This window comes from Malaclemys terrapin, chromosome 4, assembly GCF_027887155.1.
Source record: "Malaclemys terrapin pileata isolate rMalTer1 chromosome 4, rMalTer1.hap1, whole genome shotgun sequence".
In the NCBI taxonomy this organism is placed as follows: Eukaryota; Metazoa; Chordata; order Testudines; family Emydidae; genus Malaclemys; species Malaclemys terrapin.
Window position 1 is genome coordinate 88,370,736 of NC_071508.1, and position 18,867 is coordinate 88,389,602.

Sequence of the window (18,867 nt, forward strand, 5' to 3'; positions counted from 1 at the left end):
TTAAAATTAGTATAAAAAATTGACCCTTTCTGTAAACAAAATTGTTTACTCTTTTTATGCTTTTTTTAAAAAAGCGTAACATATTTAAGAGTTTTAAACTCTTTGAAAATAATTGTTTGCCAAAGTGCCAACTTTTGAGTATGTGTTCACCATTTAGATCCATCAGGGACACCAAAAATATTCTTCTGAATTAGATGGAATATATGGGCCCCAAAAGTTAAAAATGTTAGCATAATCCAGTTACTGTTTAACATTAAACAGTCTTAAACAAGGTTCAGGGTCTGGTACCTGAGCCTGCCTAGTACCGCAAACACAATTAACATTTTTTAAACCTTTTATTAAGGTTAGAGAAAGGAAAGGTGGAGCGTGGTGGGGATGGGATGGGGATATTAAAGCATTTGAAATGTAAAGTATTCAGTAGGCTTTTATTTTATTGCTTGTTCCCTTTCCCTTAACTGCTGTAGAGTTTTTAAATGAAAAACATCTTTGTTTGACAGTCTTCTAGATCCGTGGTTCTCAACCAGGGGTCCAGGGCCCCTTGGGGGGCTGCGAGCAGGTTTCAGGGGGTCCTCCAAGCATGGTCAACATTAGACTCACTGGGGCACAGAATGACATTACATTGAAAGACGCACCGCATGGGGCTGAAGCCTCGGGGCCCTGAGCCCCGTCACCTAGGGCTGAAGCTGAAGCCTAAGCACTGCAGCTTTGCAGGGGGCCCTGTGGCATGGGGCCCCAGGCAGTTGCCCTGCTTGCTACCCCCTAATGCTGACCCCGGCTTTTATATGCAGAAAACCAGTTATTGTGGCACAGTTGGGCCATGGAGGTTTTTATAGCATGTTGGGGGGGGGGGGGACTCAGAAAGAAAAAGGTTGAGAACCCCTGGTTTAGATTTTTTTTTTTTAAAGGTGGCTGAGGTAGTAGCTTTTATTGAACCAACTTCTGTGTAGCTCGAAAGCTTGGCTTTCACCAACAGAAGATGTCCAGTAAAAGATATTACCTCACCCACCTTGTGTTTCTAATATTCTGGGACCAACAAAGCTACAACAATACTGCAAACTGTCTCTTAAATAGTAATAACAGTCCATTTTGGGAGGGGGATAAGTTAGTTGAGATGGGCTGGTTTGGCTGCTGGTGTTTAAAAAAAAATAAAATTAAGAGCAAGACAAACACCTAAGGGGAGAGAAAAGAACAGCGAAGATAACAAATGCAGCTTCTTCCCTGATGTTGACTCTCATTTGCGACTTCACTGTTGGAAAAACACAGGCAGAACACATGGTCTTATCAGCCACTTTGAGATCTGGCAAACTTGTATCAACATTTGTCTGTTTAACACACTGCATATGGATGCCTTTCTGGTTACAGGATTGCAGCAGTGTTTCAAAATATGCAGTCTTCGCTGGCCAAGCCAGACTTTTCTTAAACAAATGGAAAAAGGAAAAAGAAGACATAAGGTAGGGAAGGAAGAGGACATATTGGGGGTAGGGGTGGGGGAGTGGGCCCAGGTGAAGAGGGGAGACAGTCTCATATCCATGATTTGTGTACAGGTTTCAACTGGAGGTGGTAGTGTCATCTGGCTCCCTCTCTGGGCTAATCTGGTGAGAATGTCTCTTCTTATCAGGAGGAAGGTCTGGGGTCCCAGGAGACGGTGAAGCTTGCTGATTTGACTTCTAGTTTAGCTAGCATCATGGTATCCTTCACTTGTTTTGCAGGGGGCAGCAAAGTTTTTAAGAACCCCAAAAGGGAGTAAGGGGGTGAATAGTTCATTCTCATTATTTTGTCCACCAATAGGTTTAACTTTTGACACACCAGTTTTGTTTTATTAATGTCTGGTTTTAGCTTACCAAGCATAATTTTAACACAGGCCTTGAATTACGTTAGTAGGACTTGTTTGTACAAATGTAGCAGTTTTTGGGGAGGAGCGAGGGTGTTACAACTGTTTCCATTAACCCTTATGGTCAATTATTGTAACACTTTATGAACTGTCACTCTTTGCAGATAACCTTACAATTAGGCTAAATTCATAGCCCCAATTATCTCAACACCTCTTGTGGTATGGCACAGCCAAAGATTGATTTTACAGAAGAACAAGTGTATGACATGCTTCTCATCTCACTGGCTCACATATAAGGTGTCACGAAGAGCTGCAACTCCTTTCCACATATTGGATTAGCCATTTCATTTCTGTTGCATTCTTTTAGCCATTGTGATGTTAACTATTTAATAGGGAACTGAATTCATTTTGATAATCTCTGAACGAATCAAGACCATCCACATCCAGATAATGTTCTAGAATGTTTAAATGTGCTTTGGTTCCTTTATATTAAGAAATTTGCGTTAAAGCATATGATTCCAGCCAGTTCCCTGGGGACTGCAGACTGAATAATTGCATGTAGTATGGAATTATTAACTAACTGTATTGCAGAAATGTCTACAAACCCTGTTATGCTAGATACTGCAAACACAGAAGAAAAAGCTGGTCTTTGCTCCAAAGAGATTACAGTCTAAGACAAGAGACAATAGGTGGATACAGACATATATATGGGGGGAGCACAAGGAAACAACAAGACAACATTGGTCAATATGATAAGCAGTGGTCTCAGCACACCTAGCCATTGTCACGATTTTTTTAGGAATAATGTGCAGTCTTCAAGTATTCAATTTTCAGATGGCAGGAATTTATGAAATGGTCACTGTTCTCATAATTCCCCTTTTTAGAGCTCCACTCAAAACAGATTAAAGATACTTGCTAGTCATATTCTACTCTGATGTGCACCTCAATGAGTACCAGACATCAGCCCAGGTTCACCTGAAACTGCACTTCTTTCACTCAAAAGGTTCTTGAGCTTTAGTGGATCTTTCATTGAACATTGTTTGCAGTGTTGTAGCCATGTTGGTCCTAGACAAAGTGGGTAAGGTAATACCTCCAGAGCCAAATGGGTTGGGGAAGGTTAGGTAATCTATTTTATTGGACCAACTTTTGTTGGGCTTCTCTTTCACCAACAGAAGCTGGTCCAATAAAAGACATCACCTCATCCACCTTAGCTCTCTAAGTGAATATATTGTGAGTTTCTAGTTTGTAATCTATAATGAAACCATGCTAGTTTCACTTGGATTGGGATTTTGTTGCAAACATTTTGCTCTGCTCTATGTACCAATTCCAAAACAAACAATGCATTGGGCTTCCATGGAAAAGTCTGAGCTCTGAAACTCCATGTCTCTCGCACATGTAGTTTTCTGTTCTTAAACATCTACTCCATATTACAAATTAGATCCTAACAGTTCTCACTTACTTCAGAGGGAGCAGGATTGGGTTCTAGGAGCTGATTCTTCCATCTCCATCCCCAGAAATTGGACTGAGATCACTACAGTTATTTCATAGAGGCTAGCAAACAGTTGTAAAATGCTCAGAACCTATGACACTGCAATTCCAGCCCTGGAGGAGGTTAGAGCAGCTATCCCAACTGGCAGTTGTCCCCATGGGCTCCTCCATCAGCTGGGGATTGGACCCCATCAGCCTTCCAACTGTACCCCTCCTGGCTTTGATATGTCCCTTTGCTGGAGCCAGAGCTAGGGGAAAGGAGATGGTAGGAACTGGCTATGGTGAGGGATGGTTTCTGGGTCAGATGAGAGATCTGGGGGAATTCTTAGCTGGGCAGATGTAGCTTAATCATGGGAGAGAATCTGGCCCTCTACCTCTAACACTGCATATAGGCAATCCCTTTTCTAAGGAAAAACAAAACACTCAGGGGAATGTGTCCTTTGGCACAATAACTGGCTGAAAAGAGGAAAACTTGTCAAGCTGAATTTGGCATCAGAATAAAATAGACATTTTTCCAAGTATAGTAAAACATTTTTTTAAACGTTTTTTTTTTTTAAGGGATGGTACAGATGCATCAAAGTAAAGTAAATGTTAAATTTTCAATTGAAAAGATCAGAAAGTTTTTTTTTTTAATTGAATACTTCAGATTTCAATTTCCATGAAAACTAGAGCTCCTGAAAGCTCTCTTGCCTGATTCTCACTAGAGCTGGCATGAAATCTAACTCCAACAAAGTCAATAGTTACAACAACATAGAACTGATCTAATAGTGGTGAATCAGGCAATATGCTGTTTTGTGAATACAGAGACTATGGACCGAACTTTGATCTTGCTTACCATGGTGTAAATCAGGAGTAAGTCAATAGACGACAATGTGGTGACACTGATGTAAATGCAGCATAACTGAGTCAGGATCTGGTTCGGTGTTTTTAATAATCCTCACAAGTTGAGAGCACAGTGACAGCTGTAAAAGTAGTTTGGATTGGGTTTTTGTGGGTGTGAAGGCTATTATGCTACCAGTGCTTGTACTAACTTTTTAGATTTTTTTTAATAGGGGGAAAATATACTGTTTTTCAAAGATTCACTGTAACTATAGAGACTGAGATGCTAGGCAATTTTTTTGGAATATAGAAAACGTTAATCAGATCCTTGCAATGCTCGTACAAGTTCTCTTGGAAAATGAAAATAGAAGAAAAGCTAATTAGACGCTTTCTCCCAAGTGCACCCTGAGAGGAAATGACAGCTTTGGTAAAAGGCACTCAGTGACATGATATAAAGGAATGACCTCATTTCAGAAACCCAGAATAGAGGCTGGACTTTAAATGGCAGCAATCTCCCAGGAGATTTGAGCTCTGAGCCTAGACACATAAGAATTTTTAGAAATACAAACTTTTGTAAAAGTGAAAGATTCGAACACTTTTCTCACACAAGTTTCTGTGTGAGCAGACTTTTTAAAAATGAATTCTCTGTGCCGGATCTACTTTAAAAACTAAAAGCCCTTATTGTGGTTATTTGAGAACAAACCTTGTCTTCCAAGGTCCGAATTAAATGGAGATGCTTCTTAAGGAGAGACTTAGGAAAGAACTCCAGAGATCTAGTCCATGATAAATGTATACACATTTTACCTTTGGTGGAGATGCTGAAAAAATGCAATAGTATTTTAAGCTGTTTATTTTCCCCTTTGGGTTTTTTAATCTAAAGCAACTATTATTTCCTATATGCATCCGAAGAAGTGGGCTGTAGTCCACGAAAGCTTATGCTCTAATAAATTTGTTAGTCTCTAAGGTGCCACAAGTACTCCTATTATTTCCTGTCTCCTCCTGCAGATAAGATGGACTTAAATCATTCACTGAGCACTACCCACCCCAAAACTCTGTAGAAGACCAGAAGTTTTGCCTTGATTTTCTTTCTAAAATTGAACTGGGCCAAACATCAGTTTCAGGTGCAATTTTAGAGGAGTAACTTGGGCCTAGTCTGGCTAAGAAATCAAACTTCTAGAGGTACTAGAAAGAGATCCGAATATTCTCCTTAGAAAACATAAGAAATGGTTGAGGATAACTACAGTAGCTTCTATGCATGGAAGAAGACAGCAAATAAGTTGATTTCTTTACACTTTGTTCTTTTCTCTTTGTTTTTAAATTGCTGAAAATTTGAAATAGTGTTAAACTATTTCTCCAAAGGAAAAAGGTTTATAAAGTTACCCGAGGCTAGAGTGTTTGAAACTGGATCAGATCCAGATCAGTTTTACACTAGAGTTCAAAGTTTGGATTTAAAGTGGGAGTGTATTTATATTTATATTTATACCCACCATAAGGCCCCTTTACACTTGCAAGAACACTGGGTAATTTTCCTAGTATAGATGAGGCTAAAGAGTTAGAGGAAGTGCCACACGTGGAGGGCTTGCAGGATTGAGCCTGAATATACCACCCGTAGACAGTGGTCAAATTAATAAAATTTCACTCCATGAAGTATGTGGGGCTATTTGTCTTCGAATACTACTGAAAGGCAAGTACTAGGCCCACCAGTACAATATTTCTAAATTCTTTTAATTACTTCTGCTAACCGATCAGAGTCGTACCAGTTCAAAGGAACCTGTGCATTTTTTTTATACAGGGGAAGGACTGGTATCTTGTCTACCCAGCCTATCCTCTAAAACAATTTGACATCACTTCTCGCTTATTCTGGGAATGATGACACTGGCCACTTACCTGTGTAAGTCTTGCAATCTCAAGGTTAATATGATGTGTGGTGCTGGTAAACAGCCTGGAACGGCCTCTGATCTGTACTGCACCTGTTTTGTACCAGAAATTCTCAGCACCTCCTAGGAGTAGCAATATGCTTTGATGGAGGAGAGCACTTACTATGAAACTAGAGTACTCTTGCCAGGCTTGGCTGGCAATTGCATTATCGGCTACAGATCATTGCACAAAGACAGCATTTAAGTCCTGTTCCTACAATTTGAATGTTATTGTGCAAATGATCCAACTTAATTACTGTGATTAATGGGGGCTCTTAGCCACCCACATTGTGTACAATGGTCACAAAAGTAATGTAGCTATATATATTTTTTCTGCTCTATTTTCTTGTCAAGTCCTATTCATATTATGCTTGAGGAGTAAAATGACATCTTCAGTGGATGTTTTCCATATTGATTGTATTTGGTATTTGATCACCATTATGCAGACCGGGTTATAATTCAGGATCCTCCCCTGAACAAATAGGTTCTGAAAATAAGTAGATAAAGCTGTGTGTCTCTTTCCAACATTATGTATTCTAGATAGAGCTGGTAGCTCCACCTAAAGATAAGGTGCCTGACAATTCCCATTATAAGATCATGTTTTCAGTTGCTTATAACTTTGCCAAAGTTTAACCATTGTCTGAAACATTCCATGGCAGAAATTGACATAAATTGATTCTTCCCCAGCTATCCCATATCACAAAAGGACAAGAAAGCAGAAATAAGACAGAGGTTCTAATTATTCTTATAGTTAAATTACTGTTGTACACAGTTTCCACAGTTCCTGTTACAATAGATGAACCAGTAATGTCTTATCTCCAGCTATTTCCCATCTCAGAGGAAGGCAAGAACCACCATTTGCTGAGTATTGTAATGAGCAGAAAACCTTTTCCCATCCTGCAGACAATCATTTTATGCCTTGAAGCATGAGATTAGATTAATCTTTACTGTTTTAGCTTTCATAGATGCAGTGATACTCAGTTTTGCCCAGCATGAAAGACACCAAAAGTCACTGAATAGTAATTCAGTGTTTCAGAGTGAAGTCCTGATGCTATGTTGCATAGTGAATGCCAGTTAAAATGAGGTAGGATCAGAGGCTAAAATAGAGAAAGAACAAGTTAAAAATTACTCAGACAAGTTAGATGTCTTCAAGTCACTGGGGCCTGACAAAATACATCCTAGAATACTCAAGGAGCTGACTGAGGTGATATCTGAGCCATAAGCAATTATCTTTGAAGAATCATGTATGGGCTGGATGAATAGACTGTAAGGTGGATAGAAAGCTGGCTAGATTGTCAGGCTCAACGGGTAGTGATCAATGGCTCCATGTCTAGTTGGCAGCCGGTTTCAAGCGGAGTGCCCCCAGGGTCGGTCCTGGGGCCGGTTTTGTTTAATATCTTTATTAATGATCTGGAGGATGGTGTGGACTGCACTCTCAGCAAGTTTGCAGATGACACTAAACTGGGAGGCGTGGTAGATACGCTGGAGGGTAGGGATCAGATACAGAGGGACCTAGACAAATTAGAGGATTGGGCCAAAAAAAACCTGATGAGGTTCAACAAGGACAAGTGCAGAATCCTGCACTTAGGACGGAAGAATCCTATGCACAGCTACAGACTAGGGACCGAATGGCTAGGTAGCAGTTCTGTAGAAAGGACCTAGGGGTCACAGTGGACGAGAAGCTGGATATGAGTCAACAGTGTGCTCTTGTTGCCAAGAAGGCTAACGGCATTTTGGGCTGTATAAGTAGGGGCATTGCCAGCAGATCAAGGAACGTGATTGTTCCCCTTTATTCGACATTAGAGAGGCCTCATCTGGAGTACTGTGTTCAGTTTTGGGCCCCACGCTACAAGAAGGATGTGGAAATATTGGAAAGAGTCCAGCGGAGGGCAACAAAAAAGATTAGGGGTCTGGAGCACATGACTTATGAGGAGAGGCTGAGGGAACTGGGATTGTTTAATCTCCAGAAGAGAAGAATGAGGGGGGATTTGATAGCTGCTTTCAACTACCTGAAGGGGGGGTTCCAAAGAGGATGGAGCTTGGCTGTTCTCAGTGGTGGCAGATGACAGAACAAGGAGCAATGGTCTCAAGTTGCAGTGGGGGAGGTCTAGGTTGGATATTAGGAAACATTTCACTAGGAGGGTGGTGAAGCACTGGAATGCTTTACCTAGGGAGGTGGTGGAATCTCCTTCCTTGGAAGTTTTTAAGGGCCAGCTTGACAAAGCCCTGGCTGGGATGATTTAGTTGGGAATTGGTCCTGCTTTGAGCAGGGGGTTGGACTAGATCACCTCCTGAGGTCCCTTCCAACCCTGATATTCTATGATTCTAAGTGGTATATCTTGAATTTAGTAAGGCTTTTGATACTGTCTCCATGAACCACTCATAAACTAACTAGGGAAATATCGCCTAGATGGAGCTACTGCAAGTTGGGTGTATAACTGCTTGGAAAACTGTTCCCAGAGAGTCATCATCAGTGGTTCATAGTCAAGCATTAAGTGGGGTCCCTCAGGGAGCAGTTCTGGATCTGGTTCTGTTCAATATCTTCATCAGTGATTTAGGTAATGGCATAGAGAGTACACTTATAAAGTTTGCAGACAATACCAAGCTGAGAGGGGTAGCAAGTGCTTTTGGAGGATAGGATTAAAATTCCAAATGATCTGAAATAAATAGGGTGAAATTTAATAGGGACAAATGCAAAGTACTCCATTTAGGAAGAAACAATCAGCTGCACACAAATAAAACTGAAATGACTGCCTAGGAAGGAGTACTGCAGAAAGGGATGTGGGGGTCATAGTGGATCACAAGTTAAATATGAGTCAACAGTGTAACACTGTTGCAAAAAAAGCAACCATCATTCTGGGTTGTGTTAGTAGTAGTGTTGTAAGCAAGACATGAGAAGTAATTATTCCGCTCTTCTCTGTGCTGATTAGTCCTCAACTGGATGCGCCACATTTCAGGAAAGATGTGGACAAACTGGAGAAAATCCAGAGAAGACCAACAAAATGATTAAAGATCTAGAAAACGTGACCTATGAGAGGAGACTGAAAAAATTGGGTTTGTTTAGTCTGGACAAGAGAAGACTATGGGTATGTCTACACTACGAAATTAGGTCGAATTTATAGAAACCGGTTTTATAGAAATCGGTTGTATACAGCCGATTGTGTGTGTCCCCACATAAAATGCTCTAAATGCATTAAGTCGGCGGATCGTGTCCACAGTACCGAGGCTAGCGTCGACTTCCGGAGCGTTGCACTGTGGGTAGCTATCCCACAGTTCCCGCAGTCTCCGCCGCCCATTGGAATTCTGGGTTGAGATCCCAATGCCTGAATGATGCAAAACAGTGTCGCGGGGGGTTCTGGGTACATGTCATCAGGCACCTCCCCCTCCGTCAGAGCAACGGCAGACAATTGATTCACGCCTATTTACCTGGGTTACCTGTGCAGACAACATACCACGCCAAGCATGGAGCCCGCTCAGCTCAGCTCACCGTCACCATATGTCCTCTGGGTGCCGGCAGATGTGGTACTGCATTGCTGCACAGCAGCACCTAATTGCCTTTTGGCAGTAGATGGTGCAGTATGACTGGTAGCCTTCATCGTCGATCTGGGTGCTGGCAGACGTGGGGCTGGCAGACGTGGGGCTGCATTGCACACAGCAGCAGCCCCTTGCCTTTTGGTAGAAGATGGTATATTACGACTGATATCCGTCGTTGTCATACTGCAGTGGCTGTCAATCATGGGCACCTGGGCAGTCTCGACGATGATGGCTATCAGTCGTAGTATGCTATTTTCTGCCAAGCGCCCAGTATTTTCTGCCAAGCACCCAGAGGGCTATCAGTCATGCTGCACCATCGTCTGCCAGCTTAAGAGGTAAAAAATAGATTTGTTCTGTATTCATTTGCTTCCCCCTCCCTCCGTGAAATCAACGGCCTGCTAAACCCAGGGTTTTGAGTTCAATCTGGGGAGGGCCATTCTGTGTGACAGTTGTTTGTGTTTCTCCCTGATGCACAGCCACCTTTGTTGATTTTAATTCCCTGTACCTGTAAGCCATGTCGTTACTCGTCGCTCCCTCCCTCCCTCCCTCCATCAGATACTAGTTTCGTGCCTTTTTTCAGACCAGACGCCATAGCACTGGGATCATAGAGCCCGCGCGGATCACCGTGGCAATTATGAGCACTATGAACACCATGCGCATTGTCCTGGAGTATATGCAGAGCCAGGACATGCCAAAGAGGCGATTGCAGTGTGGCGACGAGAGTGATGAGGAAATTGACATGGACATAGACCCCTCACAAGGCACAGGCCCCAGCAATGTGCAAATCATGGTGTTACTGGGGCAGGTTCATGCCATGGAACGCTGATTCTGGGCCCGGGAAACAAGCACAGACTGGTGGGACCGCATCGTGCTGCAGGTGTGGGACGATTCCCAGTGGCTGCGAAACATAAGGCCACTTTCATGGAACTTTGTGACTTGCTTTCCCCTGCCCTGAAACGCCAGAATACCAGGATGAGAGCAGCCCTCACAGTTGAGAAGCAAGTGGCGATAGCCCTGTGGAAGCTTGCAATGCCAGACAGCTACCGGTCAGTCGGGAATCAATTTGGAGTGGGCAAATCTACTGTGGGGGCTGCTGTGATCCAAGTTGCCAGGGCAATGAAAGACCTGGCGATATCAAGGGTAGTGACTCTGGGAAATGTGCAGGCCATAGTGGATGGCTTTGCTGCAATGGGATTCCCTAACTGTGGTGGGGCGATAGACGGAACCCATATCCCTATCTTGGCACCGGAGCACCAAGCCACCGAGTACATAAACCGCAAGGGGTACTTTTCAATGCTGCTGCAAGCCCTGATGGATCACAAGGGACGTTTCATCAACATCAACGTGGGATGGCCGGGAAAGGTACATGATAATCGCGTCTTCAGGCACTCTGGTCTGTTTTGAAAGCTGGAGGAAGGGACTTTCTTCCCGGACCAGAAAATAACTGTTGGGGATGTTGAAATGCCTATAGTTATCCTTGGGGACCCAGCCTACCCCTTATTGCCATGGCTCATGAAACCGTACACAGGCAGCCTGGACAGTAGTCAGGACCTGTTCAACTACAGGCTGAGCAAGTGCCGAATGGTGGTGGAATGTGCATTTGGACGTTTAAAAGCGCGCTGGCGCAGCTTACTGACTCGCTCAGACCTCAGCGAAAAGAATATCCCTATTGTTATTGATGCTTGCTGTGCGCTCCACAATATTTGTGAGAGTAAGGGGGAGACATTTATGGCGGGTTGGGAGGTTGAGGCACATCGCCTGGCCGCTGATTACGCAGAGCCAGGCACCAGGGCGGTTAGAAGAGCACAGCAGGGCATGGTGCACATCAGAGAAGCTTTGAAAATGAGTTTTGTGACTGGCCAGGCTATGGTGTGAAACTTCTGTTTTTCTCCTTGATGAACCCTCCACCCCACTCCCCCCACCCGGTTCACTCTACTTCCCTGTAAACCAACCACCCCACCTTCCCCTCCCCCTTCGAGCACCTCTTGAAGAGGCAATAAAGTCATTGTTACTTCACATTCATGCATTCTTTATTAATTCATCACACAACTAGGGGGATAATTGCCAAGGTAGCCCGGGATGGGTGGGGGAGGAGGGAAGGAAAAGGACACACTGCAGTTTAAAACTTTCTCTTATTGAAGGCCAGCCTTCTGATGCTCGGGCAATCATCTGGGGTGGAGTGACTGGGTGGCCGGATGCCCCCCCCAACCTTGTTCTTGGGCGTCTGGGTGAGGATGCTATGGAACTTGGGGAGGAGGGCTGTTGGTTACACAGGGGCTGTAGCAGCGGTCTCTGCTCCTGCTGCCTTTCCTGCAGCTCAACCATACGCTGGAGCATATCCATTTGATGCTCCAGCAGCCGGAGCATCGACTCTTGCCTTCTGTCTGCAAGCTGACGTCACCTATCATCTTCAGCCCGCCACTTGCTCTGTTCATCCCACGATTCAGCCCGCCACCTCTCCTCTCGTTCATATTGTGCTTTTCTGTAGTCTGACATTGACTGCCTCCACGCATTCTGCTGTGCTCTTTCAGCATGGGAGGACATCTGGAGCTCTGTGAACATGTCATCCCGAGTCCGCCGTTTTCTCCTTCTAATCTTCACTAGCCTCTGTGAAGGAGAAACATTTGCAGCTGGTGGAGGAGAAGGGAGAGGTGGTTAAAAAAGACACATTTTAGAGAACAATGGGTACACTCTTTCACGTTAAATTTTGCTGTTCACATTACACAGCACATGTGCTTTTGTTACAAGGTCGCATTTTTCCTCTTATATTAAGGGCCTGCCAGTTTGGTGTGAGAGATCACTCATGCAGTGCCAGGCAACAGATTTCGGCTTGCAGGCAGCCATGGTAAGCCACAGTCTTTTGGCTTTTTTAACCTTAACATGTGGGAATGGTTTCAAACAGTAGCGCCCTCATTTCCCATACCAGGCACTCGTTGGGTTGGCCATTTAAAATGGGTTTGCAATGTAAAAGGAGGGGCTGCGGTTTCCGGGTTAACATGCAGCACAAACCCAACTAACCCTCTCCCCCCCACCCAATTATCGGGGATGATCACTTCACCCCTCTCCCCCACCGCGTGGCTAACAGCGGGGAACATTTCTGTTCAGCAGAGCAGGAAGGGGCACCTCTGAATGTCCCCTTAATAAAATCACCCCATTTCAACCAGGTGACCGTGAATGATATCACTCTCCTGAGGATAACAGAGCGATAAGGAATGGATGTTGTCTGCATGCCAGCAAACACCGGGACCATACGCTGCCATGCTTTGTTATGCAATGATTCCAGACTACGTGCTACTGGCCTGGCGTGGTAAAGTGTCCTACCATGGCGGACGGGATAAGGCAGCCCTCCCCAGAAACCTTTTGCAAAGGCTTTGGGAGTACCTGAAGGAGAGCTTTCTGGAGATGTCCCTGGAGGATTTCCGCTCCATCCCCATACACGTTAACAGACTTTTCCAGTAGCTGTACTGGCTGCGATTGCCAGGGCAAATTAATCATTAATCATTAAACACGCTTGCTTTTAAACCATGTGTAATATTTACAAAGGTACACTCACCAGAGGTCCCCTGTGTGCCCTCAGAGTCTGGGAGCATGCCTTGGGTGAGTTCGGGGGTTACTGGCTCCAGGTCCAGGGTGATAAACATATCCTGGCTGTTGGGGAAACCCGTTTCTCCGTTTCCTTGCTGCTGTGAGCTATTTACATTATCTTCATCCTCATCTTCCTTGTACCCCGAACCCGCTTCCCTGTGTGTTTCTCCAGTGACTGAGTCATAGCACACGGTTGGGGTAGTGGTGGCTGCACCCCCTAGCATGGCATGCAGCTCTGCGTAGAAGTGGCATGTTTGCGGCTCTGCCCCAGACCTTCCGTTTGCCTCTCTGGCTTTGTGGTAGGCTTGCCTTAGCTCCTTAATTTTCACGTGGCACTGCTGTGCATCCCTGTTATGACCTCTGTCCTTCATGGCCTTGGAGACCTTTTCTAATATTTTGCCATTTCGTTTACGGCTACGGAGTTCAGCTAGCACTGATTCATCTCCCCATATGGCGAGCAGATCCCATACCTCCCGTTCGGTCCATGATGGAGCTCTTTTGCGATCCTGGGACTCCTTCATGGTTACCTGTGCTGATGAGCTCTGCATGGTCACCTGTGCTCTCCACGCTGGACAAACAGGAAATGAAATTCAAATGTTCGCGGGGCTTTTCCTGTCTACCTGGTCAGTGCATCTGAGTTGAGAGTACTGTCCAGAGCGGTCAAATGAAGCACTGTGGGATAGCTCCCGGAGGCCAATAACGTCGAATTCCGTCCACACTACCCCAATTCTGACCCACTAAGGCCGATTTTATCACTAATCCCCTCGTCGGAGGTGGAGTAAAGAAACCGGTTTAAAGGGCCCTTTAAGTCGAAAGAAAGGGCTTCGTTGTGTGAACGTGTCCAGGCTTAATCCGAGAGGGGACATATCAGTTTTCAAGTACATAAAAGGTTACAAGGAAGAGAGGAAAATTATTTTTCTTAACCTCTGAGGCTAGGACAAGAAGCAATGGGCTTAAATTGCGTCAAGGGCAGTTTAGGCTGGATATAAGGAAAAACTTCCTAACTGTCAGGGCAGTTAAGCACAGGAATAAATTGCCAAGGGAGGTAACTGGAGATTTTTAAGAGCAGGTTAGACAAACACCTGTCAGGGATGGTCTGGATAATACTTAGTCCTGCCATGAATGCAGGAGACTGAACTAGATGACTTCTCAAGGTGCCTTCCAGTCCTACAGTTCTATGATTGTGACATTGATTTGTCATATGTGGCCGTCATGATATTTGGCATTTCATAGTAATGTTTGGGTCATAGCAAGGCATCAGTACAAAGCTCTGATTCCTCTGCAGCACTCCATGATGACCAAGTCACCATCCATCCTCTTCTCCCAATCCTTGTAAATTGCTGGGAAGGGGGTGCTTTTCCTTTCTTTCCCCCCTTCTTGGCTGTTAGTAAGGGGAAAAGATCTCTCTGGTCTCCACCATTTCTCCTCTTGACTACTGGCAGTATAGCACGTTTCTCCTCTCTTCCTTCCTGCTTTTTTGAAGAAGCTGGAGATATCCTGGTGGCTTTAGTCTGTTAGCTCAGCACTCTTCTAATCAGTGCTCCACTTCATCTGCCTGAGAAGTGAGCAGCAGAGGGAAAGCAAGAGCTCTTGTGAAACTTGTGTACTCCCTGAGAGCCAGAGGTGGTTTCCCAAACTGTTGAGTATTTTTTTTATGGTCATTAAATGTCCCACTTCAGTATGGTTCAGTAACATCCTACTATATTGAAACTGCTGGTGGAGTACATTATTATTTATATTGTGGTAATACATGAAGACCCCATCAGCACTGGAGGCCTGTTGTTAGACATTATACGGATAAATAAAAAAATCCAGGCTTTAAGGAGCTAACGATTTAAATACAAGACACAACAATGGGTTTAACAAACAATAGTAGAGATAGGATAAGTGATAAATTAATCTAGTTATATTGTGGTAGCTAGTGTGTAAGTGGGTGAGTTTCATGTTTGGATCTAAGCCAAGAGTTGGGTAGGGCCTGGTTGCGTGGCAATGGGGCCATCCTTCCCCTTTGCTAGATTTCATGAGATCCGTGGGGTTGGTGAAATCCTTGGCCTCCCTAGCAGATCCCTCCTCTGCACCCATGGAGTAGTCTGAAACAAATGACACAAATGAAAACTCACACAGCTTCTACTCCCCTCGTGCATTATTCCTGTGCAGGGAGCACCAGGATCATATACTTACATTGGAGAGATGGGTTCTTTAATGAGCTCTTTCAAATTCCTGATCTGATATTGTCAAGTTCTAGGAGTGTGTGTCTAGTTTTCTGTGTGAATGTCTCTTTCCAGTATAAGTCTGAGTTTCAGAAGGGAGAGAGCTATGAGAGGTCAAAGAGATTCAAACAGAAGAGTGCCCAAAAAATGGGTGAGTTGGAAACATGTGTACACTATTTTTACTAGAAAAGGGTATGTCTGGTAGGTGTTGGCAAAGGACATTTCAGTAATTGTTGCAGACCAATCTAGCATAGTAATCGCGTTTTATCCTGATGTGCCACATTAATTATAGTCTAGGTAGGGGTTATTTCAGAGAAGCAGTGACTGAATTAAGTTAAAGTGACTGGCTGCAACAATGTAATCACTGCAGAGATAAAGTTGGATAGTAAAGCATTATGGATAACACACTACAGATGGCTGTAAGGACAGAACTATTTTCTTATAAACTATTTCCCTATAAAGCACTGGAAAATGCCTGCTAAAGGATTATCTGTTTCATTAGAAGAAACCAAGTATTTATTCTGGGGTGATTTTAAAAAAAAAAGGGGATGATAGTGTTTGAAACCCTATCAAGTATATATTTCTTTGGAATGAGTCTGTGCACATGCACACAGAGAGAAGAGTAAACAGATGCCGTGGGCTTTAGAGGAATAAATTTATTGTAAAGGTTTTTTTACTTTAATTACAGCTGGGAGGACAATCTCCAGCCAGGCATTAAATTGGGTCAACAGCTAAAAAGGTTTGAGAACAGACATTGATGATTTTGTGTGTGTGTGTGTGTGTGTGTGTGTGTGTGTGTACACACATGCACACAGGAAATAAACTACAGTGTGGTGCTGGGCCTGATAAGCTTTTGAATGCTGTAAGGGTCTCATTAACATTCAAGTAATAACCACATTTTCTCTCATGTATTATCATAAGATAATAAATACTCCTAGGATGTCAAGGCATTAGGCTCAGCAGACAACTTCTAATCCCTTGAGTTTGATTAGCTCATAGTCGCCATCCCCCAGAGTCAGCGTGTACAGTAGCTATTATAAAATGACTTATTTAAAGAAATTACTTAGATGACTGCTGTCATCATTAAAAGATTGTAAGTATGAGTTTTTCAGACACTTACACATCCTCCCACCACTTCTTTAAAATCTTGCATGGCCAATCTGAATCCTGTTTTTATGGTTAAAATGATACAAAATCCTGTGTCAATTAATAACATTCATATGTGGGGCAGAGTGGAGCTGTCACTTCGGATTCCTAGCACACACAGTGACTGTAGGACTAGGTGATTTGACATCTTATTTAAAAGATGAGCAGGAAGCACCTGCATTAGGGTTACTATTTAGAGGCAGTGAAGATAACAGATTGGCAGATGGAAGTATGGATGGAGAAGTGGAAGAAATCCACTCAAACCTGGTGATTTATTGTTTGGCTGAGTCCTGAATGGACTAAGCATCAAACTAACACATATAACAATGCTTTGCTTTGTATTTACATAGAGCTTTCCTCCTGAGGAGCTCAAATATAAATGAAATAAGTCTCAACACCCTGATAAGATAAATTCGTATTATGATCCTCTTATGAAACTGCAGAATAGACACACTAGGGCCAAAAATTGTCAAAAGCTGGGCATGGGCAAATAGCTATCAGGATGTGTCTTCAGAGCCTTGGGTTTGAATTGGGCACTCAATGGATTTTTCAAATCCGGTGTTTTTTGGTCATGTTTATGTAGTCAGAGTGCCCTGTGGCTTGAGCAGTTCAAAGGGGATGTGGTATAGGAGATGGTGCCTAAAAAGCTATTTCAGAATAGGTGCTCCATATCAGTCATATGTAGTGTAGTAGCCATGTCAGTCCCAGGCTATTAGAGAGACAAGGTGGGAGAGGTAATATATTTTATTGGACCAGCTTCTGTCTACAGCATTTACCCTATTCACTAGTAGATCCCACATCTTCTGCTGAATGCTGGTAGAGAGCGTTCTTAAGTGCTAGTACAACAGCCCCATCCTCAAGTGGAGCATTACGGTAGTTTCTCATCCTCTCTACCATATTCCCCATCACCTGTGTCTGCCCCAGGCATTGCTGTCACTGCCACCATGCTGTAGGTTTGGCCACTGTCACAATGTCAGGAGTGGCTCAGGACTGTGAGTGCAAACCTCAGGGTGGACTGTCAAAAAGCAGCTTGGGCACCACAAACTGGTTCTATAGCTAGATTTCACCAATCCAGGAACACGTGAACTCCTGAACTCATTATAACAGTCTTACCATGGAGTCACACAGTCCCCTTGGGCTCTCCAGTCTATCTTGCCATGCAGGCAAGTTGAAGTTAGTGATAGATGGTTGCTTTACTCCAAAAATTACAAAATATTCAGGTTACTCCCAGTCCCAGGAGACCAGTCACTTACCCCAGGTCAACATGTACCTCAGATCTCACACCAAAGACAACACTTGTAGACAATCCTATAGTAAACTAAGGATGTATTAACTAGGAAAAGGAAATAATGTATTTACAGGTTAAAGCAGGCACCATATATACACAAATGAGTTATTGTATAGTTCCAAAAGGTGATAGAGATATCTGTCAGCACTGAATTATTTTTAGGGCTAACTAGGTTCAACCTGGGTATCGCAGCTAGGAAACCAAAGCAGAAGTCTTGTGAGAGTCCAAACAGCAAAGAGATGATGAATTTTCATGTCACTATCTTTATTTCATTCTCCTAGAATTCATACTGATGGGACGATCTTTTCTTCACATAGCCTATGTAGGGGCAATTAGAAAAGTCTTTTGTATTATGGTGTTTCACAATAGCCCACTTAGTTTTGACAGTCCTCCTTAATGGGCAGGGGAACCACTCCTCCTGACTGAGTTCACAAGTTCAGAGCAGGCATTTTCACAGTTATAAAGCAACCCTTATATGCCTTATAGCATGGGATACTGACATCACAAGTAGGATTAATGCATGCAGCAACTTACAAGCATTTTATAGAGACTAAACTCATCTTTACAAGTCTTGAACAATGTTAACATACAGATGAGCTCATCTGGTTTTCAGCTATGAATTTGTCAGGGCTCAGCTGATGCCAGCTCTTGCCAAGACTTTAGGCACCTGCTCTGCCAGCATCACAGCAACTTACCCATGATATCTGAAACCAGCCTGCTCACCATTGTGCATCCAAGCCTCATTAACATATGCAAATTGCACTCCTCTCTAGAAAAGATGTTAAGGATGATCTGGGGAATCATAGACCAGGAGAAACTGTACAGCTCAGACCTATGCTGCTGCATTTGCTGTGTTTTGCCTATTGTTTAATTTCCGTGTAGGTTGAAGAACTACAAGAACAAAATCCCCTACCATTATTGTGCCCCCTTTTTAAAGTGGCTGGTGAAACACCTTTTCGTAGTACTATAATTTTTGAAATTATAGATCACCTCAAATTTCACAAGCAGTACATTCATCCTAAAATTACACGTACCAAGAGAGCCAATTTC

General features: G+C 43.5%; 1 protein-coding gene across 6 annotated transcripts in view; it reads left to right on the forward strand.

The window, feature by feature from the left end:
- RGS6 (regulator of G protein signaling 6) overlaps positions 1-18,867 on the forward strand; it is a 516,863-nt gene that overhangs the window by 260,795 nt on the left and 237,201 nt on the right. The window contains exon 1 of one of the 6 annotated variants that reach the window (XM_054028467.1): positions 1,391-1,451. The exons of the other annotated variants lie outside the window; for them this stretch is intronic. Within the exon in view, the coding sequence (XP_053884442.1) occupies positions 1,425-1,451 (27 nt within the window). The 5' untranslated portion in view covers positions 1,391-1,424. Of the gene's footprint in view, positions 1-1,390; positions 1,452-18,867 lie in introns of those variants that run through there. 6 annotated transcript variants of the gene reach the window in all.